The 26555-nt window shown below is 37.6% G+C and overlaps 1 protein-coding gene and 1 pseudogene across 1 annotated transcript; one reads left to right on the top strand and one right to left on the bottom strand.

The window, feature by feature from the left end:
• Positions 1–951: 951 nt before the first annotated feature.
• LOC112019991 (putative late blight resistance protein homolog R1B-16) lies at positions 952–4073 on the bottom strand. The gene has a single exon (XM_065766048.1). It carries the CDS (start codon positions 3896–3898, stop codon positions 1226–1228), a length of 2673 nt encoding a protein of 890 aa, XP_065622120.1. The 5' UTR covers positions 3899–4073; the 3' UTR covers positions 952–1225.
• Positions 4074–22887: 18814 nt separating this feature from the next.
• On the top strand, positions 22888–25586 carry LOC112020007 (probable disease resistance protein RF45; annotated as a pseudogene).
• Positions 25587–26555: the final 969 nt, after the last annotated feature.

The raw sequence follows: 26555 nt of genomic DNA, 5'->3' as shown, positions 1-26555 counted from the left end.
ATTTGTGGATCATGTTAAGAACATATGTCATTTAAAATTGGCTAATCCTTTGACAAAATGGACTTTACTTGTAATTAGGTTGATCTAAGATGTATTTAATATTTCAAGGAATAAGAGTTCAAGTCCAAGTATTGAAGTCATGCAAATCTGTCCAAGAATCAAGTGAAGAAGTGCTGATCATTAATGCTTGACAGATAGCTCGATAGATGTATCTATCGAGATTTAAAATGTGAAGCTCGACAGATAAGCTCGACAGCTGTATCTATTGAGAATTACAAATATTAGTTTTTCAGAACTATTTTTCACACATATCCAAGCTATGTGTTTATGTTTTCTTTTTTCACAACCCTAGACATATATAAGGATTATTTTAAAAGCCGTCTCAGTTGATAAAACTTGATGCAAAGGTTTTATGCAAGCATATTGTGACCGGAGACAATTTGCCCTAATTCATCTTTCTCTTGAAGAAGCTGCTGCGTTTGTACGCCGTAGAGTTTTGTAACCAATGAGCTTCTTGATCTTCATCATGTGGATGAACTGAAAAACTTTGCAGCCAACATCCTTCTCAAATTAGTATGTTAATCAAGTACTGGGATCCGTGCATCATTGGTTAGTCACATACTTGGAGCCATGCATTGAAATGAGAGATTGTCATTACATTACAAGTCTAATTGTGTATTGGGGTAAGAGTTCAACTGTAAGTTGGTATAAGGTACTAGGATTCCTTTACTTGTAACCACATGTTTTGATAATAGTGGATTCTCGGGAGTAGTGACCTTAAATTCACTCGGTAGAGTTTTTGTCTTGTAGGTTTTCCCCATTCGTAAACAAATCACAGTGTCAAATTTATTTTTCCGCTGCATTTAACTTACTTAGTGATTTGTTTGTGCTACCACACGTATTACATGTTAATTAACTTAATTAATTCACTTGACTAATTAATTAATTAATTTACTATAAGGGGTCAATACATTCTTAGCCTATCACAGATAATTACAGTGAAGAATCAATGTCATACATTTAAGAACTATAATCCAATTCTATTGTTTTTTTTTTTTTTTTTTTCAATTTAGCTTCAATGACAATAGCCTCTTTGGCATGCAAAAGAAAGTAAATATAAAATGCATCATGAATTTACCATCATTAAGTTGATGCATCAGACACGTCCGGGGGAGGATTGATCACTTGCTGGTGCTTCAGACACGTCGGGACTCGGGAGGATTGATCATGTTGTGGGAGGATTGATCATTATTTTAAGCCCATCCTTACTCCCATAATCTTGAAGGACCTTTCTTAGATTTGCAGTGGGCAAAATCACCTCTAGTATTTGCAGACTAGACAACCTATTGGGGAAAGCAGTCAAATGAACACATTTTTTGATCACCAGATGCCGAAGGTTCACCATTGCTTCTCCTCGTTGTGTCCATTTAGTGATTTCCAGTTCCACCATTTGGAGGACTTCGAGTTGAGGAAACCCACCTGCATTGAAATTAATCTCCTTTAAAGAAACAGAATTTTTTTGCAGTTTGAGTATACGAAGATTAGGCAGCTTCTCTAGCCTTTTCATGCAATTGTCCCCAAGAGTTGTATCCTTTAAAGTTATCTTGGTGAGTGTCAATGGGAATGCACTTGGATTCGGAAGTTTAGAAGATGACTCTATTTTGAGGGATTGAAGGTGGTACAGATGGTCAAGGCTTTCAAGGAAATCAGCTGTTTCATCAGGGTTTTCGCTAGCTAGTTTTAATTTGCTAATATTAGGGAACTTGACTCTGACCATGAGGCGCTTCATTTCTTTTTGGGGACGTATGCAAGACAATGTTTGGAGGTTCCCAAGAGATTTCTCTTCGGTTCCCCAGCGCTCAGGTAGGCCACGGAAAAGAAACAAGTGGAGATGTCGCAGTTGCTGCAGCTTCCAAATTCCATTTGGCAAATTGTTCAAAGTAGACTCTCTCATGTCCAGTGTCTGAAGATTTAGGAGATTGCATATAGAGGAAGGCACACGCTTGATGACCGGACCTCTTATCCTCAAGTACCTCAAATGAATTAGCCTTCCAACCTCCTTGGGAATGTCCAAGACTTCTACCATCCCAAGGTTCAATACCCTGAGCAACTTGAAGCCTTCATAAAGTGAATTCCACTTAGATGTGGGAAGCCTAACATTATCACCTAGGATAGAAAAATGGAAAGAACGGACACCTTTACAGTTGAGGAGTTTTGAGAAAACACCCTTCCGCGAAGACAAAGTAGCATGAATGGCTAATCTTCGAGTCTTTTCCCTAATAATTTCAGGAGCGTCATTTAAATTCTCTGTAATTTCAAGAAACTTCATTTCTCTACCCTTGGAAATGCAGAACTTCCAGATAAGCTCTTGGATTTGGCATGTCTTCACTCCACCATCTGTACTCCTCCTTGCAGTCACTTGGATCAAGTTGAGACCAATAAGCTCCTCCAAGTACTCTTGTCCAACGTCCTCCATTTTTCTACTACCCTTTTGTTGAATAAATCCTTCGGCCATCCACAATTGGATCAGTTGCTTTGTTGGGATTTCAGCCCCTTTTGGGAACATACCAAAATAGAGTAGGCAGAGGCTCAAGTGATCGGGTAAATGTTCATAAATAAAATTTAGAAGCAGATGCAGATGTATACTGTGCTCTGGGTGATGAGTATTGGAACCCAAGTTCTCCTCCATGGGGGAACTAGGTAATATGTCTGAGCCATGATGCTCTTGAACATCATTGTTATTATTGCTTCCTTCACCAGAGGATACACCAAAACAACAAGCTAATCTGGACCAGGCTTCAACACGTTCCCCCTGCATCTCCAACAATCGGCCTAGAATCGCTAGCGAGAGTGGTAACCCCTCGCATTTTTCTGCCATCTGTTCTCCCAATAATTCCAAATCTGCTTTACTGGCTTCTGTCCTGAACACTCTCTCACGTAGGACTTTCCACCTCCCTGCCTTATCAAGCCGCTCAAGCGAATAGGAATGGGAGATGGATACACTTCCAAGCGAATTTTCAGGCTCAGGCCGACAAGTGAACAAGATTTTACTTCCATTTGTATCAACATGAAAGGCTTGTTCAATGATCTGTTCCCATCCTCCTTCCATATTCTGTAGATCATCAAGGACAATTAGATACCGGTTATTTGCTAAGCACTTGGATAGCTTTTCTTGGAGCTTTCCCACTGTCATATCTTGCCTCTTTCCAGTAGTGATCGGCTGATCAAGAGACTCTAAAATTCCAAGCAACAACTCTCCAGCTTTGCGATACCGAGATACATGGACCCATGCACGGTATTTGAATTGAGCCTGAACAGAAATGTCGTTGTAGATTTTCTTGGCAAGGAAAGTCTTACCGATGCCAGCATCTCCAACAATTGAAATAACCTCACGACCCTGCTCCTCGTTTAATAGCTGCTTCAACAAGATCTCCATTTTTTCAGGAAAGCATGGCAGATCAACTTCCTCGATCTTCCTGTCAATTGTTAAAAATGAATTGCTGCTAGCTTGGGCGCTGCTTCCTCTTTCACTGTAAATCTGTTTGACCTCCTTCGTGCTGCTGTTAATAATTTTTGAGACATCTCGAAGCTTGTTCCTGGGGTCAAAGCCATAAATGCACTTCCTGAACTCGCCTCTCATCCTTTGCTTTGCGATCCTGACCGCCAACTTGTCGATGTCATCCTCAACCCTATTAGCAACCTCGCTGATTCGCTTTGCCATTACTTCCACCTCTCCTGCATTCCCTTGACCCACAGAGTTTCTAATAAAGCCACTTGCCAATCCAAGCTCCGCATGGAATGATCTTAGCTCATCCTCCACTTCAAGAAGCAGATCAGCATCTTGGTCTATCAGCTGGTTCAGAGTCTCCAGGAGCAAAGAAACAACACTGTCAGCCATTTTTTTGCTATCGCTTTTTGCTGCAATGAGTTCACAACTTCAACAACAAACTGTTCTTAAACTTTGTATCATATACTCAGTTTACAGTCAAGAATCAAGAACAATAATTTTGTATCAAATTTTAACACGGTTAGCTATACTTAAAAATGAGTAAAAGTGACTCGGGTAATATTGACCCCTTCCAAAGTCAGTACTTGGGTACTATCAAAGAATAACTATTCCAATCTTGGGACAGCTAATACTTGTTTCGTATGGTAGATTCAACCACCGATGAGGACCTAACCGTCAGAAAAGTCATTACTTGAACAATCAAATTGAGCCAAAATTTTAATGTACTTTAATATTGTCTTCGTTTTTTTTCTTTTTTTCTTTTTTCTTGAATAATATACTTGAATTAGAAAAATTGACTCGATTCTTAGAGCTTTATGAAATGTAACTAATATATTTGAATATACTCGAGTTAGAAAGACTTCCATTGAACCACATTTTGGTAGCCTATAATGAATGACAACCTTGATGCATTATCTAACAACCGTACATGCACGAAAGTTAGTTACCTTACCTCCCAGAAAGTTTGTTGTTGGATGTAAGTGGGTCTTCAAGATTAATACTCGATTTGATAATATTATTTACCTATACAAGACTTTACTTATGGCTAAAGCATAATTGTTAGTGCCGCACAATACACAATATGTATCATATGATACATATCAAATTGATTGAAAAAAGTATTATATTGTAGATACATATTGCGCATGAATTGTACGATACATGAAACATATTGTATGTATCAAATGATATATTGACATCTAGGTTTAAATGACCATATAATTATTTTTATTTTTTTCTGTAATTGTTACAAGTCCAAGAATTTTGAATGGCAAGAAGAAATATAAAGAAAAAGTTATTATAATAGAAAAACAAGAATATATAGAATATATTGGAGATTATAAAAATATATATATATATATATATATATAAAAGATGCCAAAGATTTTACAAGATGATGTAAATGGTGATAATATTAACTATCATTTTTTTTAATCGATAGTTACAATGGAAGAGGAGGATTTGAATCTTGAAAGTCTTTGTGATAAACACCAAAAGATGCTACTTAAGTTACAAGACTTTTAGCTTGACTAGCTTGGATTGTGGACATGAAAGTGGTTAGGCAAGATGATTAATAAGACTAATAAGAAATTATTATGTTTTATCACTTTTGAGTTTGACCAATTTGAAAGTGGATGTTATAAATATGTTTTAATTTGATTTATTTGTTTAGTTTTGTTAAATATTATTACATAAGTAATGATTAAAAGTAGTCATTACTCGAATATTTTCTAAATTTATAATAAATCTACCTTTCATATATGTATATCTATAATTTTTTTATAAATTTTATAAAGTATTTGTGTATCTTAAGAGATACTATTCAAAAATAATAATTAAAAATCAATTCACAATGCAACTAGCATTTTGACAGCTATGGTAAAACCCAAGGATACGATATAGATTATGAAGACACTTTAGGGCCTGTTGCTAGTTTCTCTTGCTTGCATTCACTTCTCGTTGTCATTACTTCTCAAAATTTGTCTCTCTTTCAAATGGATGTACAAAAAATGACTTCCTCAAAGACGATTTGAGCAAGAAGTTTATATGCAAACTCCTAAACAACCTTATCCTGCAAATAAGGTCGGTTGTCTCTTTCGGGCTCTATATGAACTTGAGTGGGCTTGCCAATTAGGTTTTAGATTGTCAAATTTTATGACATTGTGCACTACAAAAAAATCGTCATGTCCCAACGTTTTTTTCCTGGCGCTTTTAAAAAACGTCGTAATAGATAAGTCTGTTCCAGCGCTTTTTGAAACCGCTGGTATAGGAAACCCTATTATGGCAACTCAACACTAGCGCTTTACAAATTGCTACAATAGGAGGCCTATAATGGCGGTTTTAAAAAACGCTGGTATAGGAAGCCCTATTGCGCTAGTATAGGGTTACTGATTTCCCTTATGGGAAAGACCTATCCCGACGCTTTTGATTACGTAATATATATCGAGTCTGTAATAGTTACACATTGTCTAAGATCAATATGTCAAGATGCAACTCAAAGAAACCCTTTAATTATTCAAGAGTTCGACTACCTTTCAATCAATCAAACCTAATATTCAATTGATTTAGAATCATTACTCGATCAATTGAAAGAGGATTTTCCGATTGATATTTGAATGAAGCTTGGTTGATTGAAAATCATGAAGAACAAACTCTTAGGTGTTTTAATTAAAGTGGGCTACCTAGGTTTTCGTACCCTAACTGCCCAACATATAGAAGGCACATTATTAAGAGACTTCATAGAGCTTTAGAAAGGTCATCATCATGCACCCTATAGAGAGAGAATCTAAATCTAAAGTTTGATGGACTTGTGAGTTCAGTTTAGAAAGCGAAAGGGAATCTTTACAAGAGTGTCGCTGCCTTTTGGTAATCAAGTGTTAATTTAAGCCATGAAACCAACTAACCTAAGGTGTCTAGTGATACTCAAACTGTTAGGACATATGTGATTCACTTGTTAGGAACATATGTCACTATTTCATGTAATTGGGTAGATCTAAGTGTTTTTAATACTTCAAGAAACTGTGTTTCAAGATCAAGTGTTGAAATCATCAAGTCTGTCCAAGAAACAAGCTGAGAAGTGCAAGTTCATTAAAGCTCGAAAGCTAGCATGTGTCGAGGTTTAAGAAGCTGTTCAGCCCGTGTGCTCAACACCTGCTCAACAACTGCTCAACAGCTTCTATCTGTCGAGGTTTAAGAAAGAATCAGAAATTCTGATCTGCTTTCTTGGATCCATGAATGTGTCTTTGGGACTTCTTTTCTCCTAACCCTAGACATATAAAATAATTATTTTAAGGACTGTCAAAGAGTTCACAAGTTGCACAAGCTTTGAGAAAAGTCTGTTCAAGCAAATTGTGACTGGAGACGAAGTTTTGCCCTAATTCATCATTCTTAAAGAAGTTGCTATGTATGTGCACTATAGGATTTTGTGACCAAGCATCTTCTTAATCTTCATCGTTGGGATGAACTAAAGAACTTTGCAGCCAACAACCTTCACTAGTTGGTGATTGAAGTCGCGTACTAGGATCCGCGCAATTGGTTAGTCACGTACTTGGAAGCCGCGCATCAAAAGGAGAAATTTTCACTACAGAACAAGTCCAATTGGGTATTGGGGTAAGGGTTCAACTGTAGGTTGGTATAAGGTACTGAGATTCCTTTACTTGTAACCGCTTGTTGTGATAATAGTGAAATTTCGAGAGTGGTGACCTGAAAATCACCCGGTGGAATTTTTGCCATGTTGGTTTTCCCTATTCGTAAACAAATCACCGTGTCAATTTATTTTCCGATGCATACTTAGTTTAATTGGTGATTTGTTTGTGCTACCACGCATTTGCATGTTAATTTGATTAATTAATTAAACTTGGCTAATTAATTAATTAATTCATCACAAGGGGTCAATACGTTTTTGGCCTATCAAGTGATATTAGAGCAGGCACACTCTGATTAGGGTTAATCTTTGTTGTATTTGATCTATTGACCTCTGTTTGTCATGGATAGAGGATAGTCATTAATTATACATCCTTTATTTGATAGCACTAACTATGCATACTAGAAAGTACGCATGAGAGCATTCTTGCAATCTCTAGATGAAAAGGTGTGGCAGGCTATTGAGATAGGCTGGACCAAGCCAAAGGAAGCACCAGCAGATTAGGATGTTGCCAAGATCAAGGCGGCAAACTTCAACAGCAGAGCATTGAATGCCTTATTCAGTGCGATCACCAATGAGGAGTTCAAGAAGATATCCTTCACTGAAACTGCTAAGGAAGCATAGACCATCCTCCAAACAACCTAGGAGGGAACAAAGGCTGTAAAGAATTCAAAACTTCAGAGGCTCACTACAAGTTTTGAAGAGATTAAGATGGAGGAGGATGAGTCATTTGATGAGTTCTATGCCAAGCTCAATGACATAGTAAACTCAGCTTTCAATCTTAGGGAAACCATTCCTGAACCCAAGATTGTAAGGAAAGTGCTCAGATCTCTACCTGAGAGATTTCATGCAAAGATCATGGCAATCAAGGAATCAAAGGATATTGACAAGATCCCTTTGATAGAGCTAGTTGGCAATCTGCAGACCTACGAGCTAGGGTTAACTAGAATTGATAAGTCGGGTAAAGGAAAGAGTATGGCACTAAAGGCCAAAAGTAGTGACACGGATGAGTCTTCCGACGATGAAGATTCCAAGATGAAGTCCTACATCACTAGGCAGTTCAAGAAGTTTATGAAGAATGCCAATGGAAAGGGTTTCGATAAGGACCGTAGGTGATCCAATTCTTTTCAGTTCAAGAGCTAAGACAAAGGGAAGAAGGATGCTAGGGATGGCGGTCAGTACATTGTTCCCGCAAGACCTAAATGCTTTAGATGTCATGGCTTCAGTCACATGAAACAGGAGTGTCCTACATATCTCAAAAGCATTGGGAAGAGCAAGGCACTTGCTGCTACTTTGAGCGACACTGAGCCTGAGAATGATTCCGACAATGAGGATGACAAAATCTTGAATGCCTTCACTGCCACAATCAATCCTACTGAAGGGATTGTTGAAGACGTGGACGAAGAAGAAGAATTGGTGGATTCTAAGTTTGAAAAGATGGATGATCAAGATGATATCCATACCGCCTATGAGAAACTATACAAGCTGTCTGAGAAACACGAGAAACTCTATAGGCTGGCCACCAAGAAACTCAGTGGTGTGAAACTTGACCGTGAAGAATTGCCCATAAAATTTGATGAGGCTAATCAGACTATTGGAGCACTAAGGTTTGAGAACAATTTCTTGGCTGAGAAGACCAAAAAGCTTGAAGTGGAGTTGTTTCAAGTCAGAGCTCAATTGGAGATGATTTCAAGTACAAAGCTTGACAAGATGCTTAGCATTCAGAAATCTGCTTCAGATCGAACAGGTTTAGGGTATGGTCTCTCTTCTTCTAATATTGCTTCTGCTAGTACTACTGTTTTTGTTCCTCCTGCTAATAATATTAATATTGAGAACAATGAGATTAAAACTGAATTAGCTAGTGAGAACTTAGACAAGGGTAAATCTATCTTATGATCACCCCTTAAACTTGAGAAGAAAGATGTTAAAAACCCTAGGGCTAAGAATGATAACTTTCAAAAGCCTAAATAGAAGAAGCAGCATCTCTGTCATCATTATGGAGTTGCCGGTCATACTCGACCAAATTGCTATAAGTGGTTGGTCACTCAACAGAGCAACGACATGATAGCATCTAGAAGCCATAATCAACTTCAATCCTCTTTTGCTCATCTTGGAGATCTTCTCAAAGCCTTCATGTTCCTTTCGAACTTAAACGAATTCAATTCTTCCCCCTCACCGCCAGTTCAAGGGTTTAATCAAAGGAAATATTCTTCCAAGGTGTGGAAGGAAAAGGGCTCCAATGATTCTATCACTCTCTTCTCTCTCTTCGTGTTTTTGTTTTTGCATAACTTGTGTGTTTTGCTTTTATTTTGAGTCAGTCTAGTTTTTGCTTTACTTTGTTTAACATGTTTTTGTTTGTTTTTAGTTTTGTTTATTTTGTTTTTGATATAAAAATAATAAAAAATTGAAAAAAAATTGAAAAATACAAAAACAATGTGTGTTTGTGTAAATTGGTACTTGTGTACCTTGGATGGCCATTAAAATAAAGTTTTCTAAACTTTGTATCTCTTATAGCTTAGATGAGCATCTCTATGCACAACTAAGCAAGTGAGCTTTGTGGCTCTTGTTTGTGATGAGTAAGATTAAGTTATCTCTTGTACTTAACACTCTATCATTCTTTTTGACGGGTAGGACTAAAAAATCCTAAGAGAAAGGCATAAATAACCATTTCACTACTGTTGCCCACTAATCATGAAAAAACATCTGTATGCTTCGGCATAGCAAAAGTGTGATGTCAATGACATTTGTGTGCTTCGGCATAGCAAAATTGGAATGTCAATTATCATTGGGTATTTATTTTTTTTCTCTTATATGCCCATGCATGATATGCTCAATAACAGAAAAAATATGCAAAGAAAAATAAAAAGTAAAAAGATCAAAATGCTTTAAATATGATTGCAAGCGTGTATTATAGGAGATGTGAGAGTTATAGGATGTACCTCGAAGGTAATAGCTCCCATCAAATGGTTATGATTGTGTGTGAGTTAAATTGATTTTCTCATATCTCAAATCTTCATAACATGTATACACTTATGCAATCTTGCGATGTTTTTCACACACAACATGCAATATTCTTTGCTACTCTTGATACATGTACAGGTACAATGTGATTTAGCCATCACAAGGTTTTACATGTGTTAATGTATACTCACTAAGCTGTCTTAACTTGTTTTTAAAATATAAAATTGGTTAGACTTGTTTAGTGTGTGTGTGTGTGTTTTGAATATATGTGCTTAACATTTTTCTTGTTGAGAGATGATTTTGAGAGGTTAATATGATGTTTAGATCATTGTTTGAGTTGCATGCTTGATTGCATTCATGTCTATGTTTTTCTCTTCTCGAAAAACTGTTTTCAAAAGCTAGCTCGACAGCTCCTCGACACCTAGCTATCTATCGAGCTTCTCACCTTTTTCTTATCACAATCTTGTCAGCTTCTCAACACCTGGTGGATCAACCGAGAAAGTTTCTGACCTCTCAATAGCTTCTTGACAGCTAGGTCGATCGATCGAGCTTCTATTATTGTATTTAGTGATTTGTTCCTCAACACATGCTCGACACCTGTATTTGTCGATGGACAAATCCTCGACACTTGTCTCGACACCTTCATCTGTCGAGCTTTACTGAGGTTCTATATATTCTTCCTCATGCAATCCGAACCTCATTTCTCTCAATCTCTTTCTCGATAGCTCTATCCATTCATCTCCCAAACACTCTCATCTCACTCCCAATCCTCTCCTTAAGGTTTCTTCAAGCTTTTTCGAGTTTTTCTTCACTTGGTAAGCTTCTAATCTTTCATTCTTTATGCATTTCATGTTTTGAAACCTAGGTTTTGGGGTTTTTGAGAAATTTTGGGGTTTTTCAAAATTGGTGAGTTATTATTGAAATTTTGGGATGGGTTTTCATTTAAATGAGTTTAAAATCTCATGTATTGCATCACATTAGCATTATAATAGTATTATCATGCATTTAAATGTGTGCAAATTGATTGTGTGCTAGTAGGATTGGATTAGGCTAAGCCCATGATGCAATTTACTTTGCATGTCACATGTTCATGCCTTTCCAATGCATAGATACTCTCTTTTCAATATACTTGACTATATTTGAACTATTTTGGAGCTTTTCTGATTGTCTCTCTCTCTCTCTCTCCCTCTCTTTCTGTTTATGTTAGTCGTGTCTATGGCACTTAAGCGTAAATCTGCTTTGTCTCGAAACTTTCTTCGTTCCGAAGTATCATCTTCGTCTTCTGATCCTACTGCATCACATATTCAGTTCCGTGATGAGAATGCCCGTAAGGCTTTCTCAAAGAACTTTTCCCAAAGAGGCATTCATTCGGAACGCCAAGTCATTTTGGCGGACTTCGCCGACACCGACCTTCCCGATGTCATTCACAATCGGTGATGGAAGTCACTATGTGACATCCCAGTCACCTGTCCTCTCTTACTTATTCAGGAGTTTTACTCCAACATGCACGGGATTGATCATTCAGTACCTCTTTTCTTTACTCACGTTCGAGGTATGCACATTCCTGTCACACCGTAGTTTGTTGCGGATGTGCTTCGAGTTCCTAGGGTAGAGTTTCTTGACTATCCTAATTGTGAGCATCTGAGAACTGTGTCCAAAGATGAGCTCAAATCTGCTTTTTGTGAGCGTCCTTCCGAGTGGGGTAAGCGCCAGTTCACTTACTGTTTAGGCTTTGTAAAAGGCCCTCGGTTTTTGAACATGGTGATGACCTTTGTACTCCATCCTCTCTCTCATTATAACTCCATCACAGAGCCTCGTGCTCGATTTTTGTTATCCCTTCTTGAGCATCTTACTATAGATTTCCCTTCTCATTTTACTCTTTCCATTATAGATGTTCATCTGGATTCGACGACCCGTGATAAGCTCATCTTTCTTTCCGCTATCACGAGAATTTTACGCCATTTTTCCATCCCTTTTCTTGTGTCCGACCACTTCACTTATATTTATGCCATAAACACCACTATCGTAAAACATAGCGAGGCGCAGTTTAGGTCGCAACAGGAGTCAGTAGCTCCTCCCTCCCATTCGACTCCATCCCGTTTGGCTCCATCTCGATATGCTCCATCCACATCCGCTCCCTCCTCTTCTACGAGTGATGTGTCACTCGGAGACATCATGGCGCAACTTTAGCGCACGGATGCTCGCCTTGATATACTCTTTACTGAGATGTGTTAGGTGAACGTTCGTGTTTGCCATATTGCTAGGAGGCAGGCGACCATGGGTGGCTTTGCTCCTGAGGCTTCTCCTCCACCTCCTTATGTGGCTTCTGATTTTGAGGCTAAGGATGATGATGATGGTAATGACGATGATGCTAGCTCTACCAATGAGATATCTACTTGACACTCTACACTTTGTCACTCGTGACAAAAAGGGGAAGTAGTTTTGGGATATAAGAGTAGTCATTCTTAGGGGGAGAGTTAGTATAGGACCATTTTGTTAGGGGGAGTGTTGATATTTTTTTAGGGATGTAGTAAGGATATTATGTATCTTTTCTTTTCTTTCTTTTATAAATACATTGTTCTTATACCTTAGGTCTTGTGACCATTTATTGACATACATTGTACTTATTCTTCTCTATATGTGGATGTATGTTTTCTTTCACCTACCCCTTACATGTGTTGTTTCTTTTCTCTCTTTATGCACATGTTTCTTATTACTTGTATGCAATTTATTATTTTTGTTTCACACTAAGATGCCTTGATGAGTTTTGTTTAAAGTGTTTCAAAAATACAGGTTGTCAAAGTCTGCTTGCCATAAACTCTCTTTTTGCAAAATTTTTCAAGAGTTTGTGTTAAGATAGATTTTATTGTATTCAACAAGTGAATATGAGTTAAGTGATTTATGACCTCTCTCATATGCTCATTTGTTTGTTGTGGTTTTGTCACAGATTGCCAAAGGGAAAGATTGATAGGATATATGTGATTCACTTGTTAGGAACATATGTCACTATTTTATGTAATTGGCTAATCCTTTAACAAAACGCACTTTACTTGTAATTGGGTAGATCTAGGTGTTTTTAATACTTCAAGAAACTGTGTTTCAAGACTAAGTGTTGAAGTCATCAAGTCTGTCCAAGAAACAAGCTGAGAAGTGCAAGTTCATTAAAACTCAACAACTAGCATGTGTCTAGGTTTAAGAAGCTATTCAGCCCGTGTGCTTGACAGCTGATCGACAGCTCCTATTTGTTGAGGTTTAAGAAAGAATCAGAAATTCTGATCTGTTTTCTTGAAATCCATGAATGTTCTTTGGGACTTCTTTTCTCCTAACCCTAAACATATAAAAGGATTATTTTAAGGGCCGTCAAAGAGTTCACAAGTTGCACAAGCTTTGGGAAAAGTCTATTCAAGCAAATTGTGACTGGAGACGAAGTTTTGCCCTAGTTCATCATTCTTGAAGAAGTTGTTGTGTATGTGCACCAGAGGGTTTTGTGACTAAGTATCTTCTTGATCTTCATCGTTGGGATGAACCGAAGAACTTTGCAGCCAACAACCTTCTCTAGTTGGTGATTGAAAGCGCGTACTAGGATCAGCGCAATTAGATAGTCACGTACTTGGGGGCTATGCATCAAAAGGAGAAATTTTCACTATAGAATAAGTCCAATTGGGTATTGAGGTAAGGATTCAACTGTAAGTTGGTATAAGGCACTAGGATTCCTTTACTTGTAACCATTTGTTGTGATAATAATGGAATTTCGAGAATGGTGACTTGAAAATCACTCGGTGGGGTTTTTGTCGTGTTGGTTTTCCCTATTCGTAAGCAAATCACCGTGTCAATTTATTTTTCGTTGCATATTTAGCTTAATTGGTGATTTGTTTGTACTACCACACGTTTACATGTTAATTTGATTAATTAATTAAAGTTGGCTAATTAATCAATTAATTCATCACAAGTGGTCAATACGTTTTTGGCCTATCACAAACCTTCAAGGATGGTCCTTGTGGTTAGTCATAACTCATAAAAGGTTTAGTCGTGAACACATATGAGGCATTACAAAGGGATTCACGTATAACAAGTTCAAAAATTTTGAATCTAATGTGGGTTGCAATAGTAAGTTGTACTACTGGATAGTGTCTAAGGTGAAAGGGTTTTGAACTAGAATTGTAATTCTCTCTTCCTGTAATGAATTCCCCTTTGGAGTACTTCTTCATTGGTTGTTTACTTTGTCACCAAACCTATGTGTTCCTATTGTTTATTGCTTTACTTTTCAGATTTGGCATGTGCTATGGTGATTAACGTATCGAAATTGTGATCACATAATTGGTTAACCAAAACTTAATCATTAAACGTGCTATATAATTAACAAAGGGCATCTATATATGCTGGTCATTGTTGAACTTTGTTGGGTTCTAAGACTTTAGGTTTAAATGTATTAGAACTTCAATTTGTAATGTTGGCAAACCATGATCAAAACGTTTTGTCTTGTTTTAAACTTGCTCAAAGTGTGCTTAAAGTGTAAAGTTGGAATAGAGTGTACTGCAGGATTTACTGTGTAAATCTGCCTGATTCGATCGATCGAGAATTAGACTCAATCGATCGAAGCTCATGCAGATTGTTTTTTTGCAAAATTTTCCAACTTAACCCAAGTTCATTTGACATATAGGGTTTTATGTTTTGCCCTGAGTATAAAAGGGAAAACTCTAGCCACGTTTTGTGGTTACTCTTTATATTGTGTGTGTGAATCTCTTGTGAGATCTAGAGGTGTTTGCCTTCACATACACTTAGGGTTTCCCATCTCAAAATTGATGTCGAGAGCTTAGTGATCAATTTAGTTGCAGATTTAAGAGCTTAAAGATATACAAGCGGGAGTGCTTGTACTTGCTGTGAATTCAAGAAAGAAGTAGTCTGTGGACTCGAAACTCTCACGCGGTTGTGGTAGTAAGTTTCCTACTCAAGGTAGCAATAAGACGTTATTGGTCTAAGTTGCTATTGTGTAAATTTCAATTCTTTCATAGTAGATTTGTTTTACTTTGAGGATAGTTAGGTTAAATCCTCCCCAGATTTTTTACCGGTTTCGTTTTCCTGAGTTATCATATCGTTGTATTCTTTATTTTCCGCACTTTACAATGATATGATATATTTGTTTTAACCTAGATCTGATTTTGACTAAGTAATCACTTGGCTAATTAACTAGGTTAATCTGGTTTTGTTTTAAATGGTCTAAAAACGTACAAACTTGGTTAGCCAAATTCAGCACCATGGTCTCTCGTCTTGGCTACACTATCAACTCATATGACTCAGCCAAGATTGCCTCTAGCACTACATAAAGATGAGGTGTTGTCCTCTACTTTCTTTGCGCTTGTGGCGTCCTTTGACTTCTTCAGAAAATGTTGGAAGATAAAATCTTTCAATTCGGTAGAGATTTTGCTACGGTAATAGGTGAATGTCTCACAATCTTTTGAAAAAGTTCAGGTTTAGCATCCAAACAAGGCATGGGCTTATCTTTAAGGGAAAAACTTAGCAAATTGTACTGAGGCATGGAATTTGACCACCTCTTCTTGTTAGAAGGCAGAAGAAAATACACTACTTCAGAAACAACGCGTTGAACACAAGAAATCAATTGAGAAACCTTAGATTGAAAACAAGTCATTAAAGGAGAAACCTTAGATTGATAACAAGAGAATAAAGGAGAAACAATAGTTTCAAAACAAGAGATTGATCGACAAATAATTATTCGTTGAAAACAAGACATTAAAGGAGAAACCTTAGATTGAAAACAAGACAATAAAGAAGAAACCTTAGGTTCAAAACAAGAGACTAAAGGAGAAACAATAAGTTCAAAACAAGAGATTGATTGAGAAGTAATTATTTGTTGAAAAAAACTTTTTATTTGAGAAAAATGAGACCCGTCCTCACTAAACCATAGCTTTGTCCAATCGGAGGAAAGTAGCAAAATGACAGCATAGAATTCTAGAATAATAGCTCCCACAAGTAATATGTAAGTAATGATGAGATCAACCCACGGGTGATTGTGCTTCTCAATAATTAGGAAGAGCACAAACACTATAATAGTGCAAGTGGAAGTGATGAAGCGGAAAATGCATCCCCAAGTAGTGTACATTATAGGTGCCTTGGTATAAAAAACATCATATGCGAATCCAAGTTCGATTTCAACTACCCCAAAAGCATTTCTCGAAATGAGATTCTGGTTCTGAAAGTAGTACCGGCTTTTATCTCGGTCATGGAAGCTAAGAGCATCCACAACAGTAGAGCTAAAAATTTAGCTATTTAACTCCACCAAAAGTTACTTTATCTATTTTACTTACACACATGATGCAGCAGTGGATCTATTTTAACTTTCAACACAATAAAATAATATAAACATTACAATAAAATAATATATCTACTACAATAAAATAATTCATGTCACTACAATAAAATAATATATTCACTACATACAACCATCACAGCCACACGCACAACCGCAACCACAACCACCACCACCACAGCCCACAACAAGGAAAGAAAAAATCAACCAAGCCCACACCCACCAGGCAACACCCACACCCACCACCACGAAACCCACCCAGGCCACCACCACGAACACACCGATCTACCCACAAACCCACCCACAGCCCAGCCACCCACCGACGCCGATCTACCCACACAATCACAACCACTGACACTTATCTACTCCATTCCTCACTAGGTAATATATCCACTAATGCCAACGAACCCAGCCATCCAACAATGCCGATCTACCCACACAACCACAACCACCACCACACCACAGCCCACAGCACGAAAAGAAGAAGAAGAAAAAAAAAAGCAACCAAGTAAAGGCGAAATGGGTTGGCAGTGTGGATCAGCGGCGTGGGTCTACGATGTGCCGGTGGCGTAGGTCAACAGCGTGGGGATGGGCTGGCAGTGATGAAGCAGATCGTCGAAGCAGAGAGTTGGTGAGGGAGAGAAAAAAATTGAAAAGGAAAAAGGAAGAAAGAAGAGAAGAGAAGCTAGAGAGAGAAAAGAAAGAAAGACAAAATATTTTTTAAATTGTTAGAGATATATTAGCCAATTAGTATAAACCCAAGCCTAATTCTACTTTGTGTGCAAGCCAAGTCTCCTACTTGTACTAGAAGTCTATTAGTCTAGGGTTTAGTCTACTATATATACACATGTTATAATTCATTATAACACAGGATCTGTACTACACTCTAATATATTATTGATGTTGCCCTTTAAGGTTTCCTCCGTAGATGTAGACCGTTAGGCTAAACCACGTAACCCTTGTGTGTTATTGTGTTTTATACTTTATGTTTTCGCTTCCGCATCCATACTAGCATATTCAACATGGTGTATCAAATGCTAATATTTAACTTGGTATCAGAGCCACTTTCTTGTGGCTATGGTTTTCTGTCCTTGCGGTATATTTAAGAGCAATCTTTATCTTTCTCGGTGTTTTTTCGCTACGTTCATCTTCTTTGGCTTCCTACTGCTGCCATCAAAACTCTCCGGTATAGTCATGCCACTGTTAGGTTTTGCATCAACACTACAAGATCATTGCCTTCCTCAAACTATCGTCACAGAGCCAAACTTCATTCAAGAGATCTTCTCAACTTTATCAAATCTCAAGATTTCATCAAGCTTCCATCTTGAGTTTGAGAGGGGGTGTTAGAGATATATTAGCCAATTAGTATAAACCCAAGCCTAATTCTACTTTGTGTGCAAGCCAAGTCTCCTACTTGTACTAGAAGTCTATTAGTTTAGGGTTTAGTCTACTATATATACACCTATTATGATTCATTATAATACAAGATTTGTATTACACTCTAATATATTATTGATGTAGCCTTTTAGGGTTTCTTCCGTGGATGTAGGCCGTTAGGCTGAACCACGTAACCCTTATGTGTTATTGTGTTTTATACTTTATGCTTTCACTTCCACATTCATACTAGCATATTCAACATAGTGTATCAATACTAATATTTAACTTAAATGAAAGAGGAGAGAGAAATTTAATAAAATAATTTTTTTTTTTAGCTCTCATGAACAATGCGTGCACTATGGCAATGGAGCTAAAAAAAAATAGATTTAGCTCCACTGCTAGAGCATGATTTTAGTGTTTGAGAAGGTAAAATATATATAGCAATATAGAACCATTGCTGTGAGTGTTCCAAGAATAAAATCTACAAAGAGCCGCTTAAAAGTGTTGAAGAAGCCGTACGCATCAGGCAATGTCCGTTTGCTAGTGTTCCCATTGTTATTGCCACTGCCAGCAGCATCGGGCTGGTCAGCAGCTTCAATCACTTCAATAGCCAACACACTAAATCCCTCAGCCTTTTTCAAACTGAATTCCTCCATGAATTTGGCATAGTTGGGGCCAGGATCAGGAGGATTGAGCAATGAATCAAGAAACTGCTCACAATTTGCAGACCTCAGGGATAATGTCCTTTCGATGTACTTTATTCCCCCAACAAAAAGCATGGGAATGGTCAGGAATGAGAGCCAAGTTCGACTCCAGGCCGTGACAGTGATATAAATTGCCACGATCATTTGGACAACAAGTCCAAGCAAATGCCTTATCCACAACTCATTGTCTGCTAAAGCATAAGCAGTAATTGTGTCTGGTCCGCCAAGGTGCAACAGCAGAAATGGTGCCCAGAATGCACTGAGCTCATCATTGATAGGATTAGTAGTATTGCTAATGCTATCAATATCACAAGTGCAGGAAGGTCTTTGCTTATTGGAGAGGACACCTAGTGCAACAGTTGCCACCCAGTCTGCTGTTAGATATGCAGACCAGAGAGACAATCTGAGCAAAGTGCTTGGATTATACTTTCTGCGACTGCCTAGAACAATTAGAGATATTTGCAAGGTGAGGCTGATCAGGACCAATATTCGTAGCTCCCAAAGGTCCCATAGTTTCCTTACCTGTTTTGGGAACACCTCGGCGAGCCTCCTCTTCTCCACAAAAAGCCAAGCGCTCAATACTGAAAGCAAAAGAACAAACCTTTAACACTTAAATTAGACAAAACTGCTACAATGTCAAGAAACAGAAGTTCCTTTATATTAACAGGAAGTTCTGATTGAATTTTTGCGGTTTAAGGTTCTGTATATTGTTGGTGACTTACTTGTAAGTAGCATTCTGAGTTCAGCTTCTGCGATCTCTGAACTACATTTCTTAGTGATAGAATGCTGGCGTGGAGTAAGAAATAGGCCCAATAGTGCAAACTTTGAAGCGTGAAACGTTTGAAATGCTGAGTGGCTGACGGCAAAGGGAAATAAAAGAATGAAGAATTAAAAAAAAAAAAATGTTAACAAATGTTTTAAGGACAGTGGTTTAGGAATTATTTTTAAAAATATTTTATGAAAAAATGATAAAACAATTAATTGTTATTGTCACATAAGTGGCGTTAAAACTTTCTTAATATGGTTTATTAACCATTACCTTAATGACACCTGTTAACGTGACTCTAAAAAAAAAAAAAAAATAGACCCCATAACAGTCAGTATATTAGCTCTCTCAATAAAATTCCAACACCTAATCACATTAAATTTAATAAATTTAATATGAAAAACCTAATTTACTGCACACCTAAGACATGGAACCTAAAAGAAAGACTTGCAGCCTGGTTGCTACCCACTACTGACCACAAATTTAATTTGACCCAACCTCCTACCAATTTGATTTGTTCTCATTAACGTTCACGATGTCTCATATGGTACTAGTCACATTTTTAAGTTCTCAAAGTTTTCTCTGTTATTCCTTTTTTTTTTTTTTTCCAAAACACGTGAGGTTGTTTAAATTTAAAAGTTGACTTATTTTTTAAGGCAACTTATGTAAATAAAGACTCATTTGATTGTTTTGCTTATAAAAAAAAGACCCATTTGTTTTTAATTTATAACTATTCTTCCAGCAAAATTATAAGAGTCAAAACTATACTTCTATCCAACTTTATAAAAAAAAAATAAATAAATAAATAATCAATAAATTTAAGCTAACCTAAAATTGCATTATGTTTTCTTTGTTATTCAATCAAATATCTAATTATATGTATTTCTATGAAAGAAAAGGGAGCTTAAGAGTGTGATTATTGTATCTACCCACTTAAACCTTGTCATGCATGGCGTGAGATTGCCCAAGTAATAGTAGGGCTTACCACTACTTGAAACCACAACTTTTGAACTCACAATGTAATAGGTCGCAAAGACTTCCTACCACTAAGTTACGCTCTTGGGTGGTTTAATCATATCTATATAATATCTAAAAACTAAAACGTAACATTTATTGTTACTACACTTCTACATGAGCAGCTTGATGCATTTGGAGGCCTTAGGCAAAAACTAAATTGAAGCCTTTTATATATTTAATGTGAATTTAAAAAAAAAAATTTAAATGTTACTTAACCTCTATTCTCTTGTTTTAGATGCAAAAATACTAATTAACCACATAGAATTTTTTTAAGAGAAAGTCTATAGACACAAAAAATTTGACAAAACTTTCCACACCTGTTGATGTAGCAGATTGATAGTGGGAAGTAAAAATGTGATTTAGTGATGGACCTAGACGAAAACTAGTAAAAGTTTGTCAACTCAATTGTTGTGAAATTTTTTGTGTATTGCTCTTTTTTTTTTTTAGAAGTGCTATATTCATAATATTTTTACAACAAATCTTAGGTGTTAAGTTGGTACTAGTTCTAATTGAAACCCACTACTAAAATTACTTTTTTACCCACCAATAACAGTCAATAATAACTTGTCACTTAAGATTTGTTGTAAAAAATGTTGTGGACATAACTTTTCTCTCTCTCTCTTTTTCTTGTTTTTCATTTGATAAAAATATATTATTTTATTTATTGGCTAATATTTGGGCTTAATTAATACTATTATAATGAAAGAAATAACTCTATTGGTTAAAATTTTGGGGCCTTTTTCTACTTAGGGGCTTTAGGCGACCACCTCATTTGCCTATACTACAGAGCCGGCCCTGCACTTCTATTGATCCATATTAGCGGTCATATTTTTATTTTCTTTCCACCCTTTTTAATATGAGAAATGTTACATCTACAACATTTTCACAACAAATTATAGGTAATAAGTTATTATTGGCTCTAATTTGAACCCACTGTTGAAATTACTTCTTTTCCCACCAGTAATGTCAATAACAACCTGTCACGTAGAATTTTTTGTAAAAGAATTGCAAAAATGTTGTGAACATAATATTTCTCTTTTAGTGTGTGTCTATATATATATATATATATATATAGACACACATACACACAATAATGCATCTCAAAACTAATAATAACTTATCAATCATGATAGGACTATCACTTTTTACTACCATGACTTTACACATTATTGAACCTAAATGTAAGTAATAGTAGAAAATACATGTAATACAAAAAGCTCGAGTAGAGACACCATTTATTTATTTTTAGTTTATACTCACCTGAAAGAGAAAAGGGAAAAAAAAAAAAAAAACATTATCCCACCACTATATTCATATTCGTATGCTAATTAAGTATTCAAGGTCAGGCTGAAAGGTTCAATTATAATCATGCTTAAAGAAAAAATGTCATTTTAATCAACTTTAAGAGATAGATGTGGTAATAGCATTTTTTGTGGTGTTTTGTATATGTGGTTCAAACTCCTCCTATCCTTCTCCTGCTAACTGCCTTTCTCAAAAAATATATATATATAGTATTTTGCAGCCCACATTTTTGCAAACTTGCTATTAGGCTTAAAAGCCATTTATGTTGTAACAAGCAAGAAGCCCCAAAAGTCATCTTGGATGCTTGTAAGGCTAATTGCATTGTTGTTGACTCTTCTACTTGATTAATAAAGTTTCCAAATTATCATTAAAAAGAATTTAAAAGAAAAATGTTGCAAGTTAGCCATTAAGAATCTAGTTGGCAATTATATCACGGTCGTTGATCGTTATAACAAGGGTCATGTTAACATATGCTCTCATGACATTTGTTAATACACCATTTTAGGGGAAAAAAAATTATACCACTTTCATGCAAGGTTTTGAATTATGTTCTGTTCCGGTGGGTAATCCAGTGTCCCTTGTTCCGCTCCATCCTAAATTCCAGCTAGTACCAGCCTGATCCAGCGTTCCAGGCCGAAATGTGAATACATGAAAATTTTCAGACCTTGAGAGTGAAATCTTGGGGAAGAAAGGAGGTGGGAGAAAAAAATAAAAGAAAAAATTGATAAAAAGGAAACTATGAAGGTCAAGAAGGTCAAGGCATTGGTTGGCCTTGCCCCAAGCCAAGGGCCCACCTGCACTCATACACTATTGAACCATATTAATGGGCTTCCTTTGTTGCCAAGATCAATTGCAGCTGGAGATCCATAACCCAAATAAACACGCCGATAGCATAAAAGAAAATGGAAATGCAGCTAGAAAGATTGCCATACCTAAAGCGGCACCTAATTTTCTCTGTGAATTGATGATCCCTTGGTTGTGGTGGTGCAAAAGAAAAAACCAGCTATACTGCATTAATTGCATTCCACCAATCTCAATAGTCTCAAGTCAATCAAGCATGTCATTGTTCTTTTTCTCCAGCGATCTAAACATGGTCATAGGGATGAAACAAAATTAGAAAACAGCTGGTGCTACCAAGGTGTTACTTCATTGCATTTAATCAATTTCACTGACCCACATCCCCTTAGCAAACCAATGTTCAAACAAATGAGGCAGTTCCTGGAAGCACAATATATGGTTTGGCTGGGATAAGGAGAAAAAGGAAGAGAAAGAAGAGAAAAATCAATGGATGTGGAAGCAGCTGTTTCCATAGTGATACGGAAACTCACGGACCTGCTCATTCAAGAATCAATCATCTTCAACAAGGCTATAAATGAGGTAGAGCTAGTCAGAATAAGTCTCAGACAAATGCAGAACTTCCTAATAGATGCTGAAGATGAAAAAGAACTTGACAAATGTGTAGGAGTGTGTGGATGATATTCTTACTGTTGTTTATAAAGTGGAGGATGCCATTGAAGCATTTGTCCTGCAGAGAATGTATGCAAGGGGAATGGGCTTCGCTTGGAGGTACTTTTTCGTACCCAAGAATTTGAAGGCTGACCGAGACCTTCGCAATAAGATAGAGAAGATCAAGAACATGATAGAGGAGCTTGACAAAAGCAGGGCGGAAACGTTGAAGAAATCAAACCAAGTGAAGCCTCTCAGGATTCCGCAATTAACTTCCCACAGATCAAGCTATCAAGATGAAGGGCTAACAATGAATCAGCAAAACAATAATTCTAGCTATCCTGTGGACGAAGAAACAGAGGTCATAGGCTTCAGAGAGGGCATAAGAAAGCTGGTGGTCATGCTAACTGACCGGGTAGGGCTTCACGTCATTTCACTTAAAGGCGACCATGGCTCTGGCAAGACTACCCTTGCAACGGCAATCTATAAAAGTCGTGAGGTTAAAGGTCATTTTGATTGCCGCGTATGGGTTCTTGCCTCTGGGAACCTTACAGATGTTCTGCTAAGCACATTAGAACAAATTGTCAATGCAACAGTTGACAAGAAATCAACGAAAAAAGAATTGGTAGAGAAGATCCGTAAGAATTTGCAGGAGAAACGGTACCTGGTTGTGTTGGACGATTTGCAGGAACTTAGAGTATGGAAAAAGCTTCTTGACACCTTTCCAGATCCAAAAAATGGTAGCAGAGTCATGTTGACTACTAGCAATCATCACGTCGCTTTCTCAGCAGATACAAGAGTAGAGCTTCATCGGCTCAACCCGCTAAATGACGAAGACACCTGGGAATTATTCTTGAAAAAGGTACGGTTACCAGACGACTCTCAGTTCTCTGAGTCAGATATATTCAAGCTGAAAAGAAAAATTAATAGAAGATGTAAGGGTTTACCTCTGGCAATCACGGTGCTTGGAGTTGGAGGTTTGCTGTCGACATAGGAAGTGAGCTACGAAGTATGGTTGAAAGTTATTGAGCACCCAAGTTGGCAGCTAGACAGTGAGCAAGTCCAGTTCTCAAATATCTTGGCCCTGAGTTATAATGATCTACCCTTCCACTTGGGCTATTCCCAAAAGATTATGATATTCCTTTGAGAAGGTTGTTGCGGTTATGGCTGGCAGAGGGATTTGTGAGGCAATCACCAGGGATGACTCCTGAGGATACAGTGGAAATATACTTGGACGAACTTGTGAAAAGAAGCATGATTCAAATATCCAAAAGGAGAAATATGGAGTCCCAAAACATGCCGTATGCTTGGTGCGTTACATGATGACAGTAATTTCTTGTACAAAGCTCAGGAGATTGGCCTTTTCCACATCTACCAATTGCCAGGAATGAAAATTACTAAGCATGGTGTTCGCAGGTTTGCTGACTATGTTAACACCAAAGAGTATCCCATGAAAATTCATCGTCTGCGCACTTGTCCTTCAACATTCAAAAGAACGATATGCCTGCCATGGAAATTGATGGCTTTCTCATCCAAGTCATTGGTCAAAATTTTGGATTGCTGAGGGTGCTTGATCTAGAGCGTGTTTACAAGCCTAAATTGCCTAGCAATATAGGGAAACTGTTTCTCTTGTTGAGGTATTTGGGTTTAAGATGGGACTTTTTTGGATACCCTTCCCCACTCTGTTGGTGACCTACCTTACCTTGAAACTTTAGATATGAAGCACACCTATATCAGCTCTCTACCAAGTTCTATTTGGAAGATGAAACACTTGAGGCATCTGTGTCTGAATGAAATACGCCTTGACATGTATTCACAAAAACATGGCAGTTCTCTTACTCATCTCCAGACATTGTGGGGATTGTTTGTGGACAACAAGAATCTAGTGAAGAATGGTTTGTATAGGTTAATTAATCTCAGGAAACTGGGTCTTACATGTCATTTAGACTCCTTTCAAGAATTAGACGAGTGGATTGCAAGACTCGCAAGTCTTCAATCTCTCAAGATAAGATCCAAGGATCAAAGATTCAAAATGGTCAACCTTAGAAGCTCAACTTGAAGCCTCTGTCAAGCCTTAAGGATCTCACCCACCTGTATTTGCTTGGAAGCTTACTAGAGCTACATAGTAGGAATGATTTCCCTCCTAAACTTACAGTTCTTACCTTGTCGGTCTCAAAGCTACAAAAAGATCCCATGCCGATCCTAGGGCAGCTGCCAAGCCTTTCTGTCCTCAGGCTATTGGCCAATTCCAACACCGGGAAGGAAATGAAGTGCCCTTCCGGATGGTTCCCGCTTCGAATTTTGAAGCTTTGGATGCTAAGGATTTGGACACGTGGGAGGTGGGGAAAGGAGCACTGACTAGTCTCCAAGAATTGGAAATCCGACATTGTGACAAGCTAAAGGGTCTTCCAGACGAGTTGCTAAGTCTGGGAAACATTGAGATAGTTTTAACAAACATGCCACCGGAATTTGTAGCCAATGTTCGAGCAGTCAATCTCGAGGAAAATTTAAGCTTATCCCAAACTCTGGAGTTCTGAATGGGGTTTCACTCTGGGAAGCACCGACGCGGCTCCAGAGGAGCCGCACCGGAGTCGGACTCGGCCGGACGCGGCGACGCGGCAGGGACGCCGCTGACCGCGAGTCCGTGCCGCGTCCGGCCACGTGGAATGCACATATACCAAATCCTCAGCACGTGCAGGAGTCATTTTGTTTCTTTTTAAGGAATGAATGAATTTGTATGTGCTCCAATTTCTCTCAGCGCATGAGGATGAACAAGGTTGTCCAAGAAGTTTAAGGGCAAGGGTTTGAAGATTTGGAAATGCGGAGCCATGATATTGCCACCAAACCAAAGGTTGTAAGGCCCACCTATCTGTCAAGGCATCTGGTGAAGGAAACCTCCCTCCTGAAAATGTAGCAAACTCAGACTTCACCACCAGCTTTAATTCACTCTCATCTTGAAAGTATCGATCCAAACACTTGCTCCTTTCCATAGAAATTTCATGATCCCGATGTGGAGGGATGCGTTTTGGATTCCCCGAAAGCCATTCAATGGAGTAATACCTAGTTAAAGATTAAAAAAAAATATAGATGAAACGTGTGTTTTACTAAAAGGGTGAACTAAGGAAAATAGAAAATAAATGTACTTACTTAGGATTTAAGGAATGAGCCAAGCAATGTATTGGTGTACAATTTTTGGTCCATCGATCAATGAGTATATCATACACCACAGCCCAAATAAGCTATACTGATCATCTTCCAAGTCTTCGTGCCGATATATTATTGCCTTCACCTTCTCTATCATTGAATCCCACATCTCATACACAAGATGAAGACAAGGCTTATCTGTGTCGGCTATTCGTAGCATATCATAAATGGGCCCTGTGAATTCAAGAATATAATCAACCTTATCCCACCAAAGATCACTTAGAATCATATCTTTCACCTTTTGAGCTTTTCCAACATCATCCTCTCTATAAGAAGCCCATTGGTCACTAATAGCCATAGCT

Source organism: Quercus suber, unplaced genomic scaffold (assembly GCF_002906115.3).
Source record: "Quercus suber isolate HL8 unplaced genomic scaffold, Cork oak 2.0 scaffold_676, whole genome shotgun sequence".
Taxonomy (NCBI): Eukaryota; Viridiplantae; Streptophyta; class Magnoliopsida; order Fagales; family Fagaceae; genus Quercus; species Quercus suber.
Note: the sequence above shows the minus strand (reverse complement) of the source record. Positions and strands in the feature narration are given on the sequence as shown.